The sequence below is a fragment of the Lissotriton vulgaris genome, chromosome 2_1, assembly GCF_964263255.1.
Source record: "Lissotriton vulgaris chromosome 2_1, aLisVul1.2, whole genome shotgun sequence".
Classification (NCBI taxonomy): Eukaryota; Metazoa; Chordata; class Amphibia; order Caudata; family Salamandridae; genus Lissotriton; species Lissotriton vulgaris.
This window is the reverse complement of record NC_141687.1, coordinates 514,906,770-514,929,696: the sequence shown is the minus strand read 5'-3', so window position 1 is coordinate 514,929,696 and position 22,927 is coordinate 514,906,770. Positions and strand designations below refer to the sequence as shown.

The 22,927-nt window shown below is 45.9% G+C and overlaps 1 protein-coding gene across 1 annotated transcript in view; it reads right to left on the bottom strand.

Annotated features, from left to right (window-relative positions):
• VPS8 (VPS8 subunit of CORVET complex) overlaps window positions 1–22,927 on the bottom strand; it is a 1,704,823-nt gene that overhangs the window by 1,531,531 nt on the left and 150,365 nt on the right. Inside the window, exon 5 of the mRNA XM_086955430.1 lies at window positions 14,117–14,149. Coding sequence (XP_086811556.1) covers window positions 14,117–14,149 — 33 coding nt within the window. The remainder of the gene's footprint in view (window positions 1–14,116; window positions 14,150–22,927) is intronic.

Here is a 22,927-nt window from a genome sequence, read left to right as displayed (position 1 = left end):
GAGGGCGATAGATTGACAGAGTGAGGGCGATAGATTGACAGAGTGAGGGCGATAGATTGACAGAGTGAGGGCGATAGATGGACAGAGTGAGGGCGATAGATGGACAGAGTGAGGGCGATAGATAGACAGAGTGAGGGCGATAGATTGACAGAGTGAGGGCGATAGATTGACAGAGTGAGGGCGATAGATTGACAGAGTGAGGGCGATAGATTGACAGAGTGAGGGCGAGCGATAGAGTGAGGGCGATAGACAGATAGAGTGAGGGCGATAGACAGATAGAGTGAGGGCGATAGACAGATAGAGTGAGGGCGATAGATAGATAGATAGATAGAGAGGGTGATAGATAGATAGACAGATAGAGTGAGGAAGATAGATAGATAAATAGATAGATAGAGGGCAATAGATAGTTAGGGCGATAGATAGATCGAGTGAGGGCGATAGATAGATAGAGTGAGGTGGCCTCGTGGTGGACGTGGTGGTGTTGAACGTGGTGGTGGATGTGGTGGTGGTGGAGGTGGTGGTGGACGTGTTGGAAGACGTGGTGGTGGAGGACATGGTGATGGTGGAGGACATGGTGATGGTGGAGGACATGGTGGTGGTGGTGGTGGACATGGTGGTGGTGGTGGTGGACATGGTGGTGGTGGTGGTGGACATGGTGGTGGACTTGGTGGTGGACGTGGTGGTGGTGGACGTGGTGGTGGACGTGGTGGTGGTGGACGTGGTGGTGGTGGACGTGGTGGTGGTGGACGTGGTGGTGGTGGACGTGGTGGTGGTGGACGTGGTGGTGGTGGACATGGTGGTGGTGGACATGGTGGTGGTGGACATGGTGGTGGTGGACATGGTGGTGGAGGGCATGGTGGTGGAGGACGTAGTGGTGGTGGACGTGGTTGTGGAGGTGGCGGTGGGTTCGGTGGTGGACGTGATGGTGGTGAACGTGGTGGTGGTGAACGTGGTGGTGGACGTGGTGGATGTTGTTGTGGTGGACGTGGTGTAGTGGTGGACGTGGTGTGGTGGTGGACGTGGTGTGGTGGTGGACGTGGTGTGGTGGTGGAGGACATGGTGGTGGAGGACATGGATGTGGTGGACGTGGTGGTGGTGGATGTGGTGGTGGTGGTGGTGGTGGACGTGGTGGTGGTGGTGAACGTGGTGGACGTGGTGGACGTGGTGGTGGTGGACGTGGTGGACGTGGTGGTGGACGTGATGGTGGTGGCAGTGATGGTGGTGGACGTGATGGTGGTGGATGTGGTGGTGGACATGGTGGTTGTGGAGGTAGATGTGATGGTGGTAGATGTGATGGTGGTAGATGTGGTAGTTGCCTCATGGTGAACGTGGTAGTGGCCTCGTGGTGGACATGGTGTTGGTGGTGGCAGACGTGGTGGTGGATGTGGTGGTGGTGGAGGTGGGTGTGGTGGTGTTGGCCATGGTGTTGGTGGACGTAGTGGTGGAGGATGTGGTGGGAGTGGATGTGGTGGGTGTGGTGGTGGTGGTGGACGTGGTGGTGGTTGTGGTGGACATGGTGGTTTTGGACGTGGTGGACATGGTGGTTGTGGACATGGTGGTGATGGACGTGGTGGTGATGGACGTGGTGGTGATGGACGTGGTGGTGATGGACGTGGTGGTGCTGGACGTGGTGGTGCTGGACGTGGTGGTGCTGGACGTGGTGGTGATGGGCGTGGTGGTGATGGACGTGGTCGTGGTGGTGGTGGATGTGGTGGTTGATGTGGTGGTGGTGGTGGTGGTGGTGGGTGTGGTAGTATGGAGGGATGAATACGAGAGGCAGTGAGAGAAAAAAAAGGAGACAGACAAGGGAGAGAGAAGCGAAACTGGAAGTAGAGTGGGAGAGAGCGGCGGATAGGGAAGTTGGAGAAAGCAGGGGGTGGCGTAGAGGGCAGGCGGAGAAGACAAGATGAAGAGAGGGTGGATACAGTAAATGCGAGAGAGTCAAGATGAGAGGAAAGTGGACACGGTGGGGAGAGGTGGCATGGTCGTGGAAGGGAGGCAGTAAAGCAGAGGAGGGGCGAGAGAAGAAAGGTGTATAAGAGAGGGAGCTAGTCGGAAAAAAGGGGCTGAGGAAGGAGGGAGAGGTGAATGAGGGGAAAGTTCAGTTGATCGACAGGGCGGAGGGAAGCTGAGTTTGGGAGTGAGAATGGTGGAGTGGAGGGGAGAGAGTAGTGGAGGGGAGAGAGCAGTAAAGGAGGGAAGTGAGCTGACTGATGGGCGAGAGAAGGGCAGTGAGGGGAGAAGGAGATGAAGAGGGAAGAGCGAAGAGGGAAGAGATGAAGAGGAGGGCTGAGGGCAGTGGTGATGAAAGGGGAGATGAAAACATTGGATCTTTCCGAAAAGGGGACAGGGGGGAGCGTTGATGGGCAGCGAGGGGACGGGCTAATGCAGGGGGGAGTAGTGGAGGAGGAGAAGGCGGGATGGTAAGTGAGGTTGGAAAAAGTTGAAAAGAAGAGGAGTGCGGGGAGAGGGAATAAACCTGGTGGAGGTGACGGGGAAGCGGGGAGAGGGAAGGAAGAAGAGCTGGGTACAGGAGATAAAAGGACAGGAGAGAAACATAGGAAATTACAGTAAAGGGTGTCTAGTCAGGAGAATGCGCGAGGGCAGTAGTAGAGGAGTAGGGAGACACATCATAGAGGAGGCAGTGGAAGGGGAAAGTGCATTCGAGAGGAAAGAAGTGGGGGAGGTGTCAAACTCAAATACTTTCGGGTCAAGTTGGCGCCAAATAAAACTGCAAAAAAACACACACACTAAACAAGCCTATGGAACTGAAAGTTGATAACTACACAATCACCCTTACATATTTTAAGTAGAGGGCCTACCCATTCTACCTTCTTCTGAATGTTCTCATAATGGGCGTAATTAAAATCTGAATTTTTGGTTAGCCAGTGGCTTCCTTTATTTTTTAGCTGGGCTGTCAATTTTATTGGATTGAAGCACAGGAGTATTTGGTAGGACTACCACATATGGGCGGACTTTCGTGGTTAGATTAGGGCAGGGGGACATGATAGGCTATCTTCCAACCCCTGTCTGCTCATTATCAAACCCCCTCTGCTGCCTACTCGTGGGCATTGGTCTATGACCTCTGATGGTTCTACTATCTGGCACCTCACGGTGTGGTCCTTGAAGTCCGAGGGCCAGAGGAGATAGAAATATCGCCATCTGGACGCTATGAGGTTATGTTAGCCCGGGGATAATCGGCAACTGGGGCTAAAGAAGAAATGTAAGATTAGCCTCTGCGCCATTATTAGCATTTGTAACATTTAAATTAACATTGAGTTTGGCAATTGCTCCATCAATTAGACATAAGTGCTGCACCAGGGGGTTCAAACAGTTCTTTATTACACTTTTCGGTCTCTCAAAAAGAAACTAGTAATGCCTTCCTCCAGCTTTGGCACTACCATAGTGATATGACACCACCACCAAGTCACAGAAGGACCAGAAGAGAACTCTCAAAGTATATCAACATAAGGGGACTCAAAGTTGGATCTACAATGGAGAAGGATATGTGGCCTAGCAGCTAGAGCTGCTGGATTCAGAACTTGGGAAGCAGGTTTGAATCTTGGTCGTGCCTCAACATTCTGTGATTCTGGGCACATAACTTACTCTACCCGGGCCTTAAAAAATAAATAAATTAAAAACATTTAATGTTTAGTTCTCATCTAAAATGTCTGGTTCTCATATGAAGTGCTCCTACACCTTTGGGTCAAGTTTGCGCTATACAAAATGGCAAGCACAAGAAAAGGAACTGAAACCCCGGAATCACTTGTTGAGGAACCCCCAGGCATGGACAGTGGTACAAGGCTATAATAATGGAAGATTGCACGTTATAGAAACCCCAACGACATAACATAACAGATCGCTTAAGTGACAGACGTGTGACAGGCCATAGACACAATGATACAGACTCAAGGCAAGAAGATAGGAAAGATGTAGAACCCAGAGACCTCATAGCGAATGTACAAGAGGATGGAGAGATCAGACTGTCGACAAAGGACTGCTAGGACAAAGGCAGCAACAGCACAACAGCGCCAAAAAGCAATAGGAACGCAGGAAGGACTGATGGGGCAGGCAAGTGAAACAAGAAGAGAGGTTTTACTGTGGCATGGGAATGTCACAACAGGAAAAGAGAGGCGCTAGGACTGACGTGAAAGAGCAATGTACATAACAGAACAGAGGGATGTGAGAGCACTGGAATAGACAGCACTATGGAAGCGAGAGGACAATTATGTCACAGAGATGTCTAGGAAGGCGGGAACAGACAGCACAAAGTGAGAGACTGTACATATAGAGAAACATGTGAGGGCATTAAACAAGACAAGAGAGGTGAGATGACAGTCAGAATGGCATTAAAGGAATGAGATTGCACGAGTTAAGTGGGAGGACAGATATGAGTGGCACAGAAAAAAATCAGACAGCACCAAGCAAGTGATTGGGCAGACAGGTGTGGCAGGACACGAACGAGAAAAAAAACAGAGTGGGGGCTAGACAAACATGTGGTAGAGGAGGGATGAGGAAACATCAGCAAAGTGATGGCAGGAAAGATAAACAAGCGATGCGCGCTGTGCTGGGGGAGAGCGAGGGCCATTAGCCTGAGAGAACTCGTGGCGAGATCAAAGGAAGGGTGGGAGGGACATTGGCAAGCGAGGGTGTGTGCAGCCTGGTGAGCTGAAGTGGCAGCAGAGGCGGAGCGCGCGCACGAAATGCGCGTGGTTCTGCTCACATGAACTGTACCTGATCCGCAGTTTGGGTAGACTTTTGAAAGCCTTACTATAACCTCGCCAAAACAAGCATTGCTAAAGCAATGCCTTAGGCTCGACCTAAAAACCTAGGTATTATCTTTGATAAACAGCGGAATTTCCCAGAGCAGATTAACCATATAATGCATCCTCCTTTTACACAATCAAGCTGCTTACAAAGGTTTTTCTTTTTATTCCCATTGTCCTACAAAAAGTGGCTGTGGTTGCACCTATCCTTGAGGATTGAATATTGTAATGCTCTCTATTTAGGAATAAATAAAGTCTTCCAATCTAAGTTGCAAATGTTGCAAAGTGCAGTGGGAGGGCTTCTAAAGTGACCAAAATTCTGCTCTGTTTCCAAGAAAACTTAGGAATTTCATTGGCTGCCAATGACCGGAAGGCATTTTCCCCCTTTATTTCAGAAACGTTTTACTTTGTACTCGCCTGTGCAAGTTTTAAAGGTCCTCTCATTCTTATTTGGTGATGATTTCCAGAATAAAAATGTCTGGGGGGCAGGGGGTACTGGTAACAGCTTCTCCTATCAAGGCAGCAAATTGTGGAATGCTCTGCCTTTTTGTATTGAAGATCCCAACCAAGTCTCAACCTTTTTAGAACATCTTTAAAAACTGTACACTGTAGTGCCTGAGCAAGTCTGGTCTCATACCCCAAGCAGGACATCAGTGAGGGTTTCATTAAAGGGGAGTGAAACCTCTAAGGGGAATAGAATAGCCTTGGTTAAAGCACCTACATTAAGACATCTGTCTTGACTACCACACCAGGCAGCATAAGTTCCAGGGACTCAGCTGCTCTACGCACCACCAATACAAAGGAGGCCCCTTCCTCTATAGCCACTGTAGGAGGATAGAGGAGGCCAGTGGTTGGTGAGGTAGCCAGACAACTGTTGTCAGCCAGTTCCTCATACCAGCTATCCTTAGTCAGGGTCTCTTCTAGGGGGTCGGTATAACTATAGACATCCTCAGCTCCTTTCCATTCATAACCGTCACGGGGCCTTTCATGAAAACAAGCCTCTGTCTTTGACTCAGACTTTTTTTTTCATATCATGCAACACCAGTCTGGCTCCATAACGGAGTCGGGAATTATGATGGTATCGGCACCGATGGGAACGGCACCACTGGAACGAACCCTGGTGGAGGCTGTAGAGTTATGACTGAGGTAGGTCTGAATCCAGGACGGAACCTAAGGGTTTGACTGGAGCAGAGAGTAAATCCACCAGTGGAAGTCCAATCGGAGACCCTCTCGAACTGGTCGGGTCCGAAAACGTCAGAGGGGTCCAACCACCCAAAAATTAGGTGAATGGCTTCATAAAATCCCTTTAGTTGGGCAGAGGTCTCTCTGGCTTAGAGAGGCACAAAGGGGACCAAGGCTCAGGCTCCAATGGGACAAAGGGGGACCGAGGCTTCATTCCTCTGCTTCATTCGATGACTTGGACCAGAGAAGTCGAAGAACGCTTCCATTTCTTGGACTTCTTTTTGTGGGAATTACCCAATGAATTCTGGGACTTCGTAGACAAGTGCAAGCGACTCAGAGAGTGGTTCGGGGACCTACTCACGGCCAGGACCTGGAGTATTGTTAAGCACATGTCAAGCAGCCAGGAGCTTCATGGCTTGCTGTCAAATTGCCTTCGGATGCATAATTTTACAAATTGAGCAGGCCTTGGAGACTTGATCTGACTTCAAGTACAAAAGGCAAATCAAGTGGGGGTCTGTAAAAGACATCTGCCTGTGACAGGCACCACAAGGCTTAAAACAAGTAGGTTTTTTTAGGGGACATAGTCCTATAAATATGTAAAAAGGTACAGTTTGATGCCTGATGAATATTTTAAGGTTAGGAATCTTTGGCTAGAAGTTTAAGGTAAGGAATCTAAAATCATTCAGTAATGGTACTACTATTTATAAATCTCCGAGGTGCCTGCTAGATGCTGTTCTTTACATACTTCTGTTTTGAAATCAACTGCCATTCGGGAAATTAACACAGCGATCAACATACGGCGCTTCTAGCCATTATGGACTCATGGGATCAGGACATACCGGAGGCAGCAGTGTTCGCAGTGGACATCGAGAAGGCCTTTCACAGCCTCAAGGGGTCCTTTCTCTATGTGGTGCTGGACGCCATGGGTCTGGGAGGTGGTTTCGCAGCATGGGTGAAATTATTGTACACCAACCCTAGGGCGAGGGTGTGCACAGGTAAAATTATATCAGAAAAGCAAGTAGTACAGAGGAGAACGTGACAGGAATGCCCCCTCTCGCAACTGCTGTTCGTCCTAGCTATGGAGCCCTTGGCCTCCTGAGAGCGACAGGGACAGGCCTACAGAGGCCTTCTGGCGAGAGGTGAGCAGTATCGTATAGTACTATATGCAGACGATCTACTGATCTGCCTCCGAGACCTGGGGGGGGGGGGGGCCGGCAGGGTGCGCAGACCATGCTGGAAGAGTTTGGCAATTTGTCAGGACTGAAGGTCAATTGGCAGAAGTCGAAGCTCTTCCCCATGGTGCCAGTTACCCCTCCGCCCATGGTACCAGATAACCTCCAATGGGAGCCCCAATGCCTGTCATACCTGGGAGTAAGAATCTACCATGAAACAGCGTACCTGTGGGCAACGTAGGCACCGCAGTCAGCTCTCCGAGAGCATCAACGGGCTTGTTGGGAACCCTGCCATTGTCCATGGCTGGCAGGGTAGTCCTACTGAGGAGGTGGCCCTGCCACGGCTGCTGTATTTTTTGGCACTCTCCCAGCATGGATACCAAGGGCAATGTTTAAGGACCTGGATTCCATGATCACATTGTTTCTATGGGGGATCAGGACGCAGGCGCGTGGCCCTAACCACGCTGAAATGATCTTCAGCAACAGGGGTTTGGTGGTGCCAGATTTAGAGCTGTATTACCTGGCAGGGCAGCTTAACTGGCTGATACAGTGGCTGACAGAGGGGCGAAACCCGGAAAGGACACAATACCCATTTGCGCCGACAGACACAGAACAGGCAAAACTGGTACTGCGAATATGAAGGTAGACAGCACAAGACACTATGGAAACCAAGGTGATCAATAAGTGCTGGCCCAAGTACCTCCAACGTGCAAATCATAGAATCCCGTACTCGCCTGAGCTACCACTGGCGCTACTTACCGGCCTCCCGCACAGGGGGAGCAGGGTGGGTATCGACAACTGGGGGGAGGCTGGAGTGCAGAGAATGGGAGACCTATACCGCAACTCCGAAATGTTCCCCTTCAAGGACTTTCGGGCTGAAAATGATCTACCGAAGGGTCACTTTCTAATACATAGGGCAATTACCATGAGCATGAGAAAGCACTGGGGGACAGGTACTGTGGAGCCCCAGGCGCTGGACCGTTGCCGGTATATAACCACGTCGGCGGGAAGGATAAAAACAGTTACTTGCTTATATAGAGCCATGAACCAAGACATCCAGAAACCAATAGAGCGATTGCGAGCGCAGTGGGAGGAAGATCTAGGGATCCCGCTTCTGGAGGAGGCCTGGGAGGGTATAGTCGAAAGATTAAAAGGAACCAGAAACGCAAGATTTAAACTACTTAACTACTATGTCCTACAAAGGGTCTACATCACTCCGGCACGCATCAGGAAGCATTTCCATGTCAAGGAGGCGGCCTGCCCTAGTATTCATATATTAGGAGTAATAGTAGATAAAGAAATCCCGCGCACCCCGGGGCACTGTATACTGGGCTGGTTCCCACACACGGCCAAGACTAAAACGACAGCGAAATTTCAGGACCTGGCCCTGGTTCTAGCAAAACGGGAGATCACTAGGAATTGGAAATCGGCAGGGTGGCCAAGAGCTGGAATATGGAAGCGTAAGCTAAAAAAGTGGGCAAGTGCGGAGGGGAAGCTACTGCTGGCAGAGGCGGAAGAAACCATAGCACCATTGATAGAGCCAGAGCATGGGGACTATTAGTAGACGAACTGACGGCACCCGAGCAGGGACATGACCAGCCATCACCTGACGGCTCCCCACCACGGAATCAGATGGCAGAGGAAGAGCAGGGCAGAAAGAGAGGAGACAATGCCTCCCTAGGAAGGACCCCCCCCATCAACATAAAAACATGTGAAACGCACAATCTAAAGATCCCACTTCAGGAAGGTACTAGTCGTCAATTATTCAAGAAGAGAGGGTAACACGAGGAAGCAACACAAGAGGGAAGGTGGGTAGGGGCAGGGAACGGGACACTATTTGGAAGTTTGAGTATAATGCACCAGTAATCCACTAAGACATATGTAAGTGCCACACAGGTTGTTCTGTATGTACTGTGACGAATTTTAAATGCCAATAAACTCTGGTTTAGAAAAAAACTACCATTCGGGAAATGCGATAGGAAAGCAGATGCATTGTCGAGAAACAGCACTGCTGTTGAAGGTACCAAACCTTCTCTTATCCTTACAGGAAAAAAAATAACTTTATCATCAGAGACCTTTTTAGATGACTGGAAGATGGCAATTAAAGCTAATGATAAGGAACAATGCCACTTAAGATGACAGTCAGGGATCTGGAGGCAGAAGGAGGAGTATGCAGATGGTGCACAGGAGAGATGCAAATGAGATGTCAGGTGATGGGAGGTCCAGTGAAAGGAGCAAGTGGATAGGACAAGGTCACTAGCAATCTACCATCATAACCAGTTACACAGCAGAGTTGAGTGGGGTGATGTGAAGTATTCCGTGTATTCTTATGTAAAGGCCTGAGCATTTATCACCCCAGGATGGTGGTGCTGACTGCGGAAGAGTTTATTACATACTGGAAGGCCAGCTTTGGAGCAGTGAAAGACACAAATGGCCTGGTTTGCAGGTTGTACCTCCAATACCTGCCCCTACTCCCTTTAGAAAACAGATAGTGAAGGCAGTGGCAGCTCGCATAGGGCGTGCTGTGGGGCGGTGTGGCAGGTTGGGGGGAGGGGCAGGGTGGGGGGTAGTACCCTCGGACATACGACGGAACGGAGGAAAGTAATAATGTATGAGGAATGTCCGAGTTTACTACCCCCCCCACCACCCTGCCCCTCCTCCAACCCACCCCACCCCCCAACAGCTCGCCCTATGCGGGCCGCCACTGAGTGCAGGACTTGGTGGCCTACTGGCAGCAGGGTAGAAACTAATGGGCAGATAAACAGAATGGGGGCAAGCAGTAAACTGAGAGGAGTCCAACGGACAGTGGGATAGAAAAGACCTGGAACCCCGAGTCTTGGGAGCCTGATGAGGGCTGTAAATATCAGCTGTAATGTAGTGGAGTGGACTAAGCACTACATAGCTAACAGATAAGGTGTCCATTGAGGTTTAGAAGCCCTAATTTGGGATTAAACTGGGTCTAGAAAACGGAAGCAAAACTCTAGCACTGCAAGAGAATTGCCCCTGCATCAAGACCAAGAAGGTGATAATAACAGTGGAAAGTACAATCTACCGCTGAAGTAATATATTTATGGAGAGTGACAAGAAAGCGAACCATAGGCAATAGAGATTGAAGACACATATACGCCAATATAAGCGGATTTCAAAGTGTGCATGAAAAGGGTAGAACCGGAGCTGGAGACTTTCTATTAGTGGCCGACTGAGCCTAACTCACTGAGGTTTAGGGGATAATCTGCTCACTCTTGATATTAAAATAGAATGAGATACAACATCAGAAATGCTGTAACAGGGAAAACTACACAAATACGCTAGGAGCACTGGAAAAAGCTACCTCGTCGATCTCAGAGAGCAGCTAACCTCAGTGGCATGTCAAGTCACCTGAAAAGATTCTGAAAGTCTTTCTGAAAGCTAAGTATCCTAGGAGGGGAAGGCTGGAGAGGTGGCAGTGGGTGTGACATTGTGGCTTCAGGAACTCAGTAACACAGAGTTATCAAAAGAAGGATGGATAGATATCTGAAGAATGTGGTCCAGGAAATGAAAACTAAGATGGGCAATATGAATAGGATGTCGAGGGTCGTGTATTAAGAAGTGACTAACGTCACAGGGCATGCCAGAGAGGGCAGGAACACAGAATTCCTTCCAAAATGATTTAGAGAGTTTAATGAGGATCTGGGACTCTCTGGGTTCTTTGTAATAGCATAGGGCACATGGACTGAGACCACAGCCTTGGGGACCACCAAGAGCACTCACCATCATAAGCCTGAATTACAAAGATAGGGATTTCATTCCACAGTCAGTGAGGAAATGGGGTTAGAGCTATTACAAACTTCAAGTATGCTTGTAAAAACAGAGTGCTTAACATATGTTTCCATATCTGACAAAACATGTTGGTGACCTTAGCACATTTAATGTATTTAGTTTTGGGTGTCATATACAAAAGATAGCCAGCTTGGACGAGAAACCTGAATAGAAGTTAAAGCCTAGTTCAGAATAATATTGTTCACACCCTCCTTCTGGGATCTGATGATTCCGCCGAGTAGGCGTGTCAAGTCAAATTAAAGCAAGCTTTATTCAGCATATAAAAACAACCATAAAAGCAATAACAGAATACAATAAGGAAGAAAGGAAGAAAACACATTACAAGCAAGAATGGAAACACAGTGAAAATTGGTTAAAAAGTATGTGTATAACACAAAAAAGTATCAGAGGGTCAGGAGTAAGACAGGCACAGATGCCGCTTAGAAGTACCGACGGATAGAGCGGTGCTTCACTAAAGTCCTGAGCCGCAGCCAGGCGGGGTGAGGTGTATACTTCTTACTAACCAGTCCATCGCTGACTGTGTGAGAAGACTTGGAACAGACATACCTAGAGGTTCAGGTGACATTTAAGTGTCGTTCCTACTGTGTTTCACTCACTTTTTAACACTTCTGTCACATTGGGGGTTTTTTTCTGTTTGCAGTAGCTGTATAGTTAAGGTCCTGAAGAAAGCAAGGCTATTGGCCGGTTTTGCTGAAACATGTCGACCACGTTACATCACTAGACAGGTCATAAATTCTACCCTATCTTGGCTATTTTTAACATTGGTGTTAGGAGCTATACCCTATTAAAATTATTTTTCTGCTCCTTAAACCAATTTTACTCACCTTCTTTATTTTCTTGGTACTCCCCTTGCACTGCACACTCTTTTTTTTACCCCGTCAGTTACGTTACCAATACACACGTTTGTGACCCTAATACCAACACATACTAACTAACAGGAAGGTTAATTTCCTTCTGCTAGAGAAACAAGATCCAGTATAGTGTTGGTCCTCGGAGCCCCAAATGATGAAGGGCGGTTCCGAGTGGTGACTGATGGGTGCCAGAGACCAGACACCGATCTTGATCTGGCCTGTTTAACACCACTCCTTTTCCAGTCATATGGCGATTGGGAGCGTTACACCTTCGCTGTCCTCAATATTAGCCTGTCTTACTCCTGACCCTCTGATACTTTTTTGTGTTATATGTCTGTTGGGCATGTATTTAGAGCAGGTCATTAAATTGCCCTTGGGTCCCCTTTAATGTATGTAGTTTGGATAAAAAGTATGTGTGTCATTTGTTAGTCATTAGGTGTGTTACAGATAATTTCTTGTGGGGTGGGGCAGTTTACAAGCACTTGTGAGATGTGAATTTGTGTGTCTCCAAGGGTGTATACGAGTTTAAAACCAGAGTGGTCTGTGAATATGTCATCTGTTCTAGGGAAATGTTATCAACAACGTGCCAGCAGGGGATGATGTTATTGTGCTGGTGTTAGGCAGGGAGAGATGCTTTCTGACCACTGAAGTCTTCTGCTGCCAACTCAGTTTCTTGAGGGATTGCCAGAACATTAGAAAATGTACTTGGTCTACTGATGATTTTTCAATAAATCCCTTAAAGGCTTTGGGCCCCTACTCCATTTGCAATCATACTTCCATTCTCTCATACCTCATTGGAAATAGATCCTGCCCACAAAAGAGCTACTATTAAATGGCTTTTAAAGTCTGCACTTAAGCACCAAAGATGATGCCCTTTTCTTTAAAATGGTAGTATGCCTGGCTAGGCTGTTCAGAGGGGGATATCGTGTGCACACAGTTGAGGAGGATGGGCTGTTGCTACAACGGCTTCAAGATGGGATCAAATAACTGTTGCACATACTTCTTTACAACATTCTCTTCAGCTCCTTTTGGGACCTGTCCTATTCTGATGCTATTTCTCCTGGACTTATTTTCAAGGGCCTGTTTCTCCTGCAACATAAGGTGCCGTTCCTCCCTAAAATGAAATAAGTGAGAAGTTCTCAGCTTTTTTCTTTATAAAAAAAAAAGGACTCAGTCACACTATTTGGGACATTTTTATGTTCTCTTTAACCTAGCTAAATCCTTCTTTCAAGTCGCTAAACAAACATGAAGTTTTTGGTGACCAGTTCATCTTCCACCAATGGGGAGACATGTTTATTCACTACTAAACTATAGGAGCCCTTTGTAGAGGCACCCAACTGTTAGAGCACATTCTTAATATTGTTGTCTCTTTTTCACTAGCTGCAACTGTGCCCATCAAAGTGCGACTTTGTGCCTCAGTTCCCAAATTTGCAATTGTGTGACATCCCGAATTCTCTTTTGTGCTGCAAGTGCAGGGCCATCAGCGTTGCCTTCTGCTCTAAAGCACTATCTTTTGTCATGTTATATCTTTGTAGAGATTCTCAACCTCCGTGTCAGGGCCTTGCTTAATTTAGTGATGAATTTCATCACTCCTGCAAGCAGACAGTCAAAAAGCTTTGCCCGTCTGTCCTGCTTATGCTGTATCAAGTCAAGTTGGAAGGAAGCAGTTACTGGGAGATGATAACTTTAATTTACCGGTCAGCTGTACCTCAGATTCATCTACGTGAGGGAAGTATCCTCTTCTAGATTCCAGATGTCTCAGCCGCCGAATGTTGATGCAACTGGGCAGTAAGTACTAACATAACAAAACGTGTATTTGTAAAGCACACGTTCACCCGTAGGCATCTTGGCACTGAATAACAGATGTTTATTGTTACCCAACTCGATAGTACTCTTTTTATCGACCTCAGATGGATGAAAGGCTGAGTGGACCCGCTGAGACCTAAACCTGTGACAATGAGGTCGAACATAGAGACCCGGCTGATACTGGCCCCATGTGAACTTGTGAGATTGGGAATAAGGAGTCTGTGACACTGTGCAGCAGACAAGGTCAGTTGTGAATGTACTGGAAGTGTTTTACATTGAACTTAACTTCACCAATGCAGGACATTGGTCTTTTTAATGACAAATAAGAGTCCATCTAAAATCACAACTTTAAAATAACCATCCTTTTGCAATAAAATAAAAATGTGAATGAAATCTAAAACATCATGTCGTGTGTGATGGCCATATGGTAATCACCCAGAATGCATTTCATCAACATATTATAATTCAAGAGCGCTACATGTAATTATGTTCCAACTAATACATTGAAATGCATACTTACTATGGCTGTTGGTAAACCAGCATCCACTTTTTCCTTAAAGAATAAAGAAAGGGGATGTGTTATTCTACCTGTATATGATAAAAACGTAATGCAATATGCTTGTGTTTTTCACCGAACACACATCTTTTGTATCTAATTTCCCCTTGTTTGGCTCAGAAGTGATACTACGTAAATTACAAGAATATTATACTTCATCGTTAAACGTTGTAGGTCAGCAAACTGGTCTCCTGAATTATTAAATCCAAGAACAAGCCAATGTCACTTATAAGCACATTAGAATCAAACTAAAACGTTCCCAACATCAATAATATACTACTTGCAAAATGGGTTAGTATCCATTTTCAGACATTTTTAGCATGAGGCTAGTATCAGCTTTATTTGTTTACCGCAGCTCATGTCATTAATACAAAACAAATACTGTCAAGGTATATAAATATTGCTCTTTTTATAAACGAACGTGATTCACCAAACACTAGTGATTTTGCATGTACCATAATGTGGATGGGTAAGCTGGAAAATGTGATAATAAATCAATTGTCTCTACTCATGTAAGTGCATTGATGGATGCACTCACTCTTCCATCTGCTGCATCCTTGATACAAAAATCCAGAACTCAATGCATGTGTGGCATCCAAATGCCAGTGAAGTAGTCTGGGCTTTAAACTTCTACAAGAAAATGTATATGATTGAATGGCAAGGTCTCTGACAGTGGATGGAGTATCTGTGAAGGTCACGGAGAGGTGACTGCTATACAAAAACAGCATTTTTAAACCTAGAAGTATGAAGAATATATGACATAAGGATGAGCCAGAAGCCTGTATACAAAATAAACAGTTGTGCCGCATCAAAATGAAAAAAATAAAAGATAACTCGACAAAGCCCAGTAAGAATTCCAATAGCTCTCCAATAATTCCTGCTTCATGGGGGCTCAATTGGCATCTATTCTTAATCTCATTATATTCACTCAGTAGAAGGGACTATTTGAATTCCTACTCGCCCAACAAGAAATTGATATTTATCAATTCATCTATAACATGTAATTATGCCTTAAAGAGTTGTTAGCAAATGGCATCCATAAATTCAGAACCTTCCTAGCCATCATTCAATCCAGGATGCCTGCAGTCAATCTGAAACTCAATCCATCAACGTTTGCCCTCATAATCAGAAGAAACCTTACACTCCACATTCAGGAGTGAATCAACAATAAGAACTTCGACGTCGGCGGCCTTGGTTTTTTATCCTCTACTACATTTCAAAGCTTTTTCATTGGCCCTCCTTTGTCATTCGAGGACCAGCACAGACACATGATTTCAACTTACAGGATTTCAACCTTCATCCTGGCACAAACTCAAGCACAAATGAAAAGAACCCTGATCAAGACAGCTCTGCATGGTCTGAATAAGACGGAGGATTTGCGAGCAAACACAGCCCAAGTGGTTTGACATTTTTTTAGACCAAGGAGATAAAAGAAAATAAAGAAAATCCGACTTAACAAACATATTGCCAAACTCAATGAAGACATTAAGAAACTCAGCCAAGAAAACGTAAACCCATGTACAAGTGAAAATTACCAGCCACCACAGCAGACTGCAACCACAACACCGCCTGTGCCGTGTTCAGAGCCAGGACTAGCACACGTTTATTGTTGACATTCTAGTACTTCTCCTGGCCTCGGCATAAAATGAGTACCTAGCGCCAGGACCCCTGGTCCAATCACACCCTGATGTACGTTCGAGAACTGTTACTGCAACTTAATAGGAGTAAGCGCTCAAACTGTAAGTCAGTCAGTCAGTTAAAAGTACTTTATTCGATTATTTAAAACCATAAAAGCAAATGTGTTTGTTGATTTGTGCTCAAACTGTAAGATTTTTACCTTCTGTCATGCCCAGCACACGTTCAATTGCACGCACTGTAACTGGGCTTCTAATGTAGAACAAACACTCTCTGATGGAGAGACTGAGAATTGCCTAGCCCACCAGCCTTATGTGGAGGTTAGTTTAACAATGAATTGTATACTGCAGAACACACGCTCTCTCATTAGGCACGAGATAGAGTTCTGCCACCATCTGGAGATGCACACCCCAGATCTAATGTTTCTCACTGAAACCTGGACCGGCGAAACTGCCGGTCCAGATCTGGTTGATATCCAACCAACTGGCTTTGCTATTTCTAGATTAGACCACATGGGTAGGCGAGGGGGCACTCTTGAGTGGTCTAACGAGATTGTTTTGAAGTACTATACAAGCCGGCAAATGAAAGACACCAAAGTAATGATGGTTAGCTGTAAATAAGCTAACAAACCCAATTTAGGGGTTTCTAGATTTATAGGCCGCCAGAGCATAAAGCTGGCATCTTAGAAGGCCTTAGAGTTACTATAGAATCCTGTAAGCAGTATGATAAGTTCACTATCTCAGAGGATTTTAACTTTCAATTAGGTACCAAAAATAATAAAAATTCAGAACAATTTGCAGATATTTTGAGTGGATTTAGCTTCTCCCAGAGGGTAAACTCTGCCACTCATATTGACGGGTATATTTTGGACGGCATCTTCTCTACTAATCTAGATCAAACAGTTGGTGACATTCTACCGATTCTGTAGTCGGACCATAAAAAAGTAGATTTTAGCCTGGATGTTCCGATACTCATACAAAACCCCCAATCCTAGCTAGCAGCCCATTTTAGCTCCGAGATAAAACAGAGCTTTATTTACTATCGGCTGGGAATCCATGACTCGAAGGACTTAATGCCATCTTTGAAACGTAACTATCAAGTTGGGAATTGTCGCCTATGTGGTTATTCGGACGAAACACTAATACATCTGTCGCGTGTGTGCCAAGCTGCAAAAAAACTAAGGAAATCCTCTTTAAAATAATTTTTTAACGAGCTAAATATTCGCACATGCAGACAAGCTGTGATTAGATGGATGGAGGGCTCATCAATCATTCTGACTTGTCGAGGTGTAAAATATTTTGCCCAAATTAGGAAACTACTCCAACAAGCGAATATGAACACTGGTAGAAGAAAAATAAAAGAACAGGATTATAGGCCGTCCGAACATAACAGGTTATAAAGCACTAGGCACTTTGAAGCCATTTTAACCGGTTGGTTGGTTGAAATTGGAAGTTTTTCATCTATCAGCGCTAGCAACAAATCCCCAACTACGAGTCAATTGCGGTTTGTGATAATGACTTTTTTATTATGTTCGTGGAATACAAAAACACATTTTTGACCTTAGTCAGACCACCTTGTATTTAAAATGTTATTATGTACCAATGATGCTTTTTTATGTGATACCACGGTTTTATTGGCAAACTTGTTTTATGCAATTTTGTAATGATTTTAAATAATCACGCAATAAACTACTACTACTAATACTACTACTACTACTACCACTATAGAATACTGTGAGCAGTATGATAAGTTCACTATCTCAGAGGATTTTAACTTTCAATTATGTACCAAAAATAATAACGTTTCAGAACAATTTGAAGATATTTTGAGGGGATTTGGCTTCTCCCAGAGAGTAAACTCTGTCACTTATATTGCCGGGTATATTTTGGACGGCATCTTCTCTATTAATCTAGATCTAACAGTTGGTTACATTCTACCGATTCTGTCGTCAGATCATTAAGACGTACATTTTTGCCTGGATGTTGTCCCGCCCAACAATGTGATCAAGACTGCGGTGGTCAGTAAGAAAAGTCAAGCTTGGAACAAAATAAATAAATCAGATTTAGTAGATGTTTTATATAAGTCATGTCCAATTTTTATGAAAGACTCTCAGGTATCAGCACAGACCTACACTGAATGGCTAAGATCTACAGTTACAAAGCTAGCCCCAGTTGAAACAATCAAAAATCATAGTAGGAAACTATCCGCACCCTTGTTCTCCTCTCAGCTTAAAGAATTAAAACAAAAATGTAGAAGGCAGGAGAGAGTATGGAGAAAAAATAATAACAATGAAGAAAAGGTTAGATACAACAAATATATTCAAGAGTACAAAAGCCTCACTAAACTAGATATTTCTCTTGTAAAATCTGTTAGCAAAGAACTCTTCTAGAGAACTCTTTAAAAAAGTAGAGATTCTTTCCAATACTTCTGCAAACTGTACAGTGGTTCCCTGCCAACTATTCTGTGCACAACTAGCAGAGTTCTTAAAAATAAAGGGGAGAAGATCTACTGTAGACTAAATATCATAAGCATCTTACCAACCTCAATTCTGGGTTCTACAAGTGCAAGTCCAAGGAAAAACATTCTTTGTACAATTCTCCATATTACTGAGAACAAACCATCAGAATTGATGTGCCAAATTAAATCTGGTGCTCCCCCTGATCCTTGCTCTCCAAACATTGTTCATAAGGTCGTAAGAGGGGTAGTTACTCCTCCCATTACTAAATTATTAAACACCATTATCGACTCTGGAGTTTTTCCAGTGGATTGGTAAAAATGATTCATCCTTCCGTTGTTGAAGAAACCTACATTAGACCCAAAAGAGGTAAAAAAAACTATTGCCCAATATCCTGATTACCCTTTTCAGCAAAAATATTGGAAAGGCATATGAATCTTACATTCTCCCAATTTTTTGGAGGAGAATGATATTCCCGATACAGCACAATTCGGATTCAGGCCAAATCACAGCACCAAATCCACTTTCATTGTGGACACAGAGGAGCTGAGGAGCATCTCAGACAATAGTGGGAAGGCAGCGATGATCCCAGTTGGATCTATTGGCTGCCTTTGATATAATAAATGAAGATGCTATGATGGCCCATCTGGCAGATATTGGTGTGGGTAGATATGCTCTGGAGTGGTTTAATTCCTTCCTCTTGGGTAGAGGACAAACCACTGCCCTGAGGGAGTTTGTTTCTAACCCTTTCAGATTGCCTTGTGGGATCACTCGGGGCTCTTCAATAAGCCCTACACTTTAATATTTAAGTGGCGACCCTACCAAAATGTATTCGCACCTTTGGTTTTATTTCGGTTGCGTATGCGGATGACACAGAAATTGTGGTGTCTATTGCAAATGATGAGGAAGAGATTGCATGCAATTTCAATGGCTCCAAAGGAGCCATTGAAGACTGGATGAGTAGCAATAGTCTAATGATGAACTCGGCCAAAACTGAAATTCTCTACATGGGAAAGAGTGTTGAATCCAATGGCATAGTGAGCACAGGACCAACATCTGGTCATACCCTTTCCACTTGGGACGACTGTAGCAACACAAAAAGATGATGGACGAAATGCATAACACTGTCACTGTTCAGAGATCTGGGCCTAAATCCATAGTTTTTTTGCTCACCATGCCATTCCAGTTTGGACCCAGCCATAAACAAATCAATCTTGACTGGGCGGTTAATGCTTGATTTGTTCCTCAATCCGTCCATCATTTGTGTGTATTTTGCTTTCTCATCACCCTAAGTGTGCTGGGTATGCCCAGACGCAGGACCTGGGCTCACTGTGCCACTGGATTCAAGCTAGCCTGGTTGATATGGGGTGATTCTTGTTTCTGTTCCAGAGAGGACATGGCTTGGCAGTTTGGTCTGGATTGTTCCCATGAGTAGCAGGGTCAAGACTGATTTGAACATGGCTGGGTCTAAACTGGGGTGGCATGGTGAGAAAACAAACAATGGATTTAACCCAGATTTCGTGACGACTGGGGGTGAATGTTTGATTTGTCCTGCATTCCGTCCGTCATTTGTGTGTCTTTTGCTTCTGACCTTGTTAACTGACAGTGAGAGAACCATAGATAAGGTTCCACATTCTCATCATACCAAAGACCTGGGAGGTAAAGCAAAGGTTTTGCAAAACCATAGACTTCCTTTCTTTAATTTAACAAACTATATACATTGCTGGTTGTTTCCGGATAACCCTTTAAACATTGGAATATGATTGTTACATAAAGTCGTTGAATCTCATTGGCGCACCAAGGCTTTTTCTATCTCCAGTATATGCAACAGCAGGCCAGGGGCAGCACTGACTATTCTTTTACTTTGGCATTTGCCAGTTGGGCCGCAAGGTAGGAGGCTACTTTAAGAGCAAAACTGACTGCCTATACCCAACAAGCCTTGCCCTCACTCTACTCACTGCCTATGCAGAGTGGGACTGGTTTGAACATTTTAGTCTCCATTCCAGCACTGATCAGTTTAAAAGAATAGCATAATATTAATACATTATAAAGTAATTAAATCTAATGGCCTAACCTGTATTCTTACACCTGTAATATATTCAACAACAGATATGTGCCCATTATCCTCATTCCCATAATGTCTACCCTTCTTTTCAAAACATTCTTCTTCTCTTATTCCACCTCTACTTTCACTATGCAACACACAATTTTTAGACTTCACTACTAGCAAGTTATAAACAATAAACGAATTATGGTTATTGAGAGTACTACTGCTCCCCTTAGGGGGTGAACTGCCCCTAAAGATGCACAGCCAGAAGTTATGAACTAAGGAAAGGATTAGGAGGAGAAAATCTAGATCATAACCGGTTGCCCAGTATTGGAGAACTGGTGCAAATGGCAGGAGAGGCAGATATGTTTGCTACACTAAATCAGTCGTCTGTTTATCACCAGATCAAGTTAATTCTGTATTCAAAAGCAACTAGACACCCTGTAGAGGCGTGGCGATGGAGGCGACCAAAATGGCTGTCTCCGAGTGAAGCTCTGCTGTCCGGGCTCCCAATATTACAGATTAACAGGTAACATTTACATGGCGGAGGGGATCGAGGGCCTCCCTGGCCTCGGCGGCGTCCTCCCTAACTGTGCCCGGCCGCTGGGTAAGTGCTGCGCTTGGGGTGCCCCTGCTGGACTTGTTGCCTCCCGTGGCTTGCGGGCTGCTCGCCTCATTCACCCCGCTGCCTGCCTGGCTTGTGTCGCTCCGGTCTCCCGGGATGGGTCCGCGGCCTTCGGGCCTTTGGTGCATCCCGGAGCCGGGGCTTCAGGTGACGGGCTCGCTGGCTGGGCTTCGGGTCGGGGCTGGGCGGTCTACGGTGAACCGGAGCTTCTAGGGACGGCGTTGGGCGCTTCGGGTGACACCCCCAGCTGGCTGTGTGGCAGCACTGACTATTCTTTTACTTTGGAATTTGCCAGTTGGGCCGCAAGGTAGGAGGCTACTTTAAGAGCAAAACTGACTGCCTCGACCCAACAAGCCTTGCCCGCCTTTCCAACTTTTCTGTGGAAAAAGTTAAGCTGACATGTGGCGTCCCCCAGGGATCTTCCCTTTCCCCCCTTGTGTTTAATTTGTATCTGACTCCCCTTATTCGGTCCCTACACGGGAGTAAGGTCACTGCTTTTAATTATGCCGACGATATCCAACTGGTCTTCGAGATTGATTCCTCAGACCACTCCATCCATAACTTCCAGTCCACCATGTGCCTCATTAGTAATTGGATGGGGGTCAATCACTTGGAACTCAATCCCGATAAGACTGAGCTAGTCTTGACCGGAGGCATTTCCAACCCGTGGAACTCTAATTTTTGGCACTCCCGCCTCGGCTCCCCCACTTCCCCGGTTGAATCGGCCAAAAGCCTGGGGGTCATTATCAGTTAAGACCTCTCCACGAAGTCTCAGATCAGTGCTGTGGTATCCTCCTGCTTTTTACATCCCCGCAGAATTCGCAAGATCTCTCGCTTTTTAACTACAGAGTCAGTCAAGTCAAGTCAAGAAGATTTATATAGCGCGCTACATACCCATAGGGTCTCAAGGCGCTTGAGGAAGGGTGGGGAGTTACTTGTCAAATAACCACGTTTTGAGTTGCTTTCTGAATGCTAGGTGGTTCTGAGTAAGGCGAAGGTGAGTGGGAAGTGAGTTCCAGGTTTTAGCTGCCAGGTAGGAGAAGGATCTACCTCCCATGGTGGTTTTGTTGATGCGAGGTACAGTGGCAAGGGCTTGGTTGGAGGATCGTAGCTGGCGGGAGGGGGTGTAGAAGGAAAGTCGTGTGTTGAGGCATTCGGGTCCGATTTCGTAGAGTGCTTTGTGTGCGTGGGTTAGGAGCCGGAAAGTAATCCTCTTATTGATGGGGAGCCAGTGGAGGTTTTTCAGGTGACCAGAGATGTGTTCTTTACGCGGGATGTCTAATATGAGCCTGGCTGAGGCGTTCTGGATGCGTTGGAGTTTATTCTGGAGTTTTGCGGTGGTACCGGCGTAGAGGGTGTTTCCGTAGTCCAGTCGGCTCGTGACCAAAGCGTGGGTGACTGTTTTTCTAGTTTCGGTGGGGATCCAGCTAAATGTTTTTTTGAGCATGCGAAGGATGTTGAAGCAAGATGAAGAAACGGCGTTGACTTGTCTGTTCATCGAGAGTGAGGAATCCAGGATGACGCCCAGGTTCCGTGCGTGGTCCGTCGGAATGGGTGCTTTTCCGAGGGCCTCTGGCCACCAAGAGTCATCCCAGGCGGAGGGGGAGGTGCCTAGGATGAGGACTTCTGTTTTGTCTGAGTTCAGTTTCAGACGGCTGTGCTTCATCCATTCGGCTACTTCTTTCATTCCTTCATGCAGGTTGGTTTTGGCAGTGTTAGGGTCTCTGGTGAGTGATAGGATCAGTTGAGTGTCGTCGGCGTAGGAGATGATGTTGAGGTTGTGTTAGCAGCGATGACCGCGAGGGGGCTCATGTATACGTTGAAGAGGGTGGGGCTGAGTGAAGATCCTTGTGGTACGCCGCAGATGATTTCAGTGGCTTCTGACTTGAATGGTGGAAGGCGGACTCTCTGGGTTCTTCCGGTGAGGAACGAGGTGATCCATTCCAGTGCTTTTCCTTGGATTCCGACGTTTCTGAGGCGTTGTAAAAGGGTGCTATGACAGACCGTGTCGAA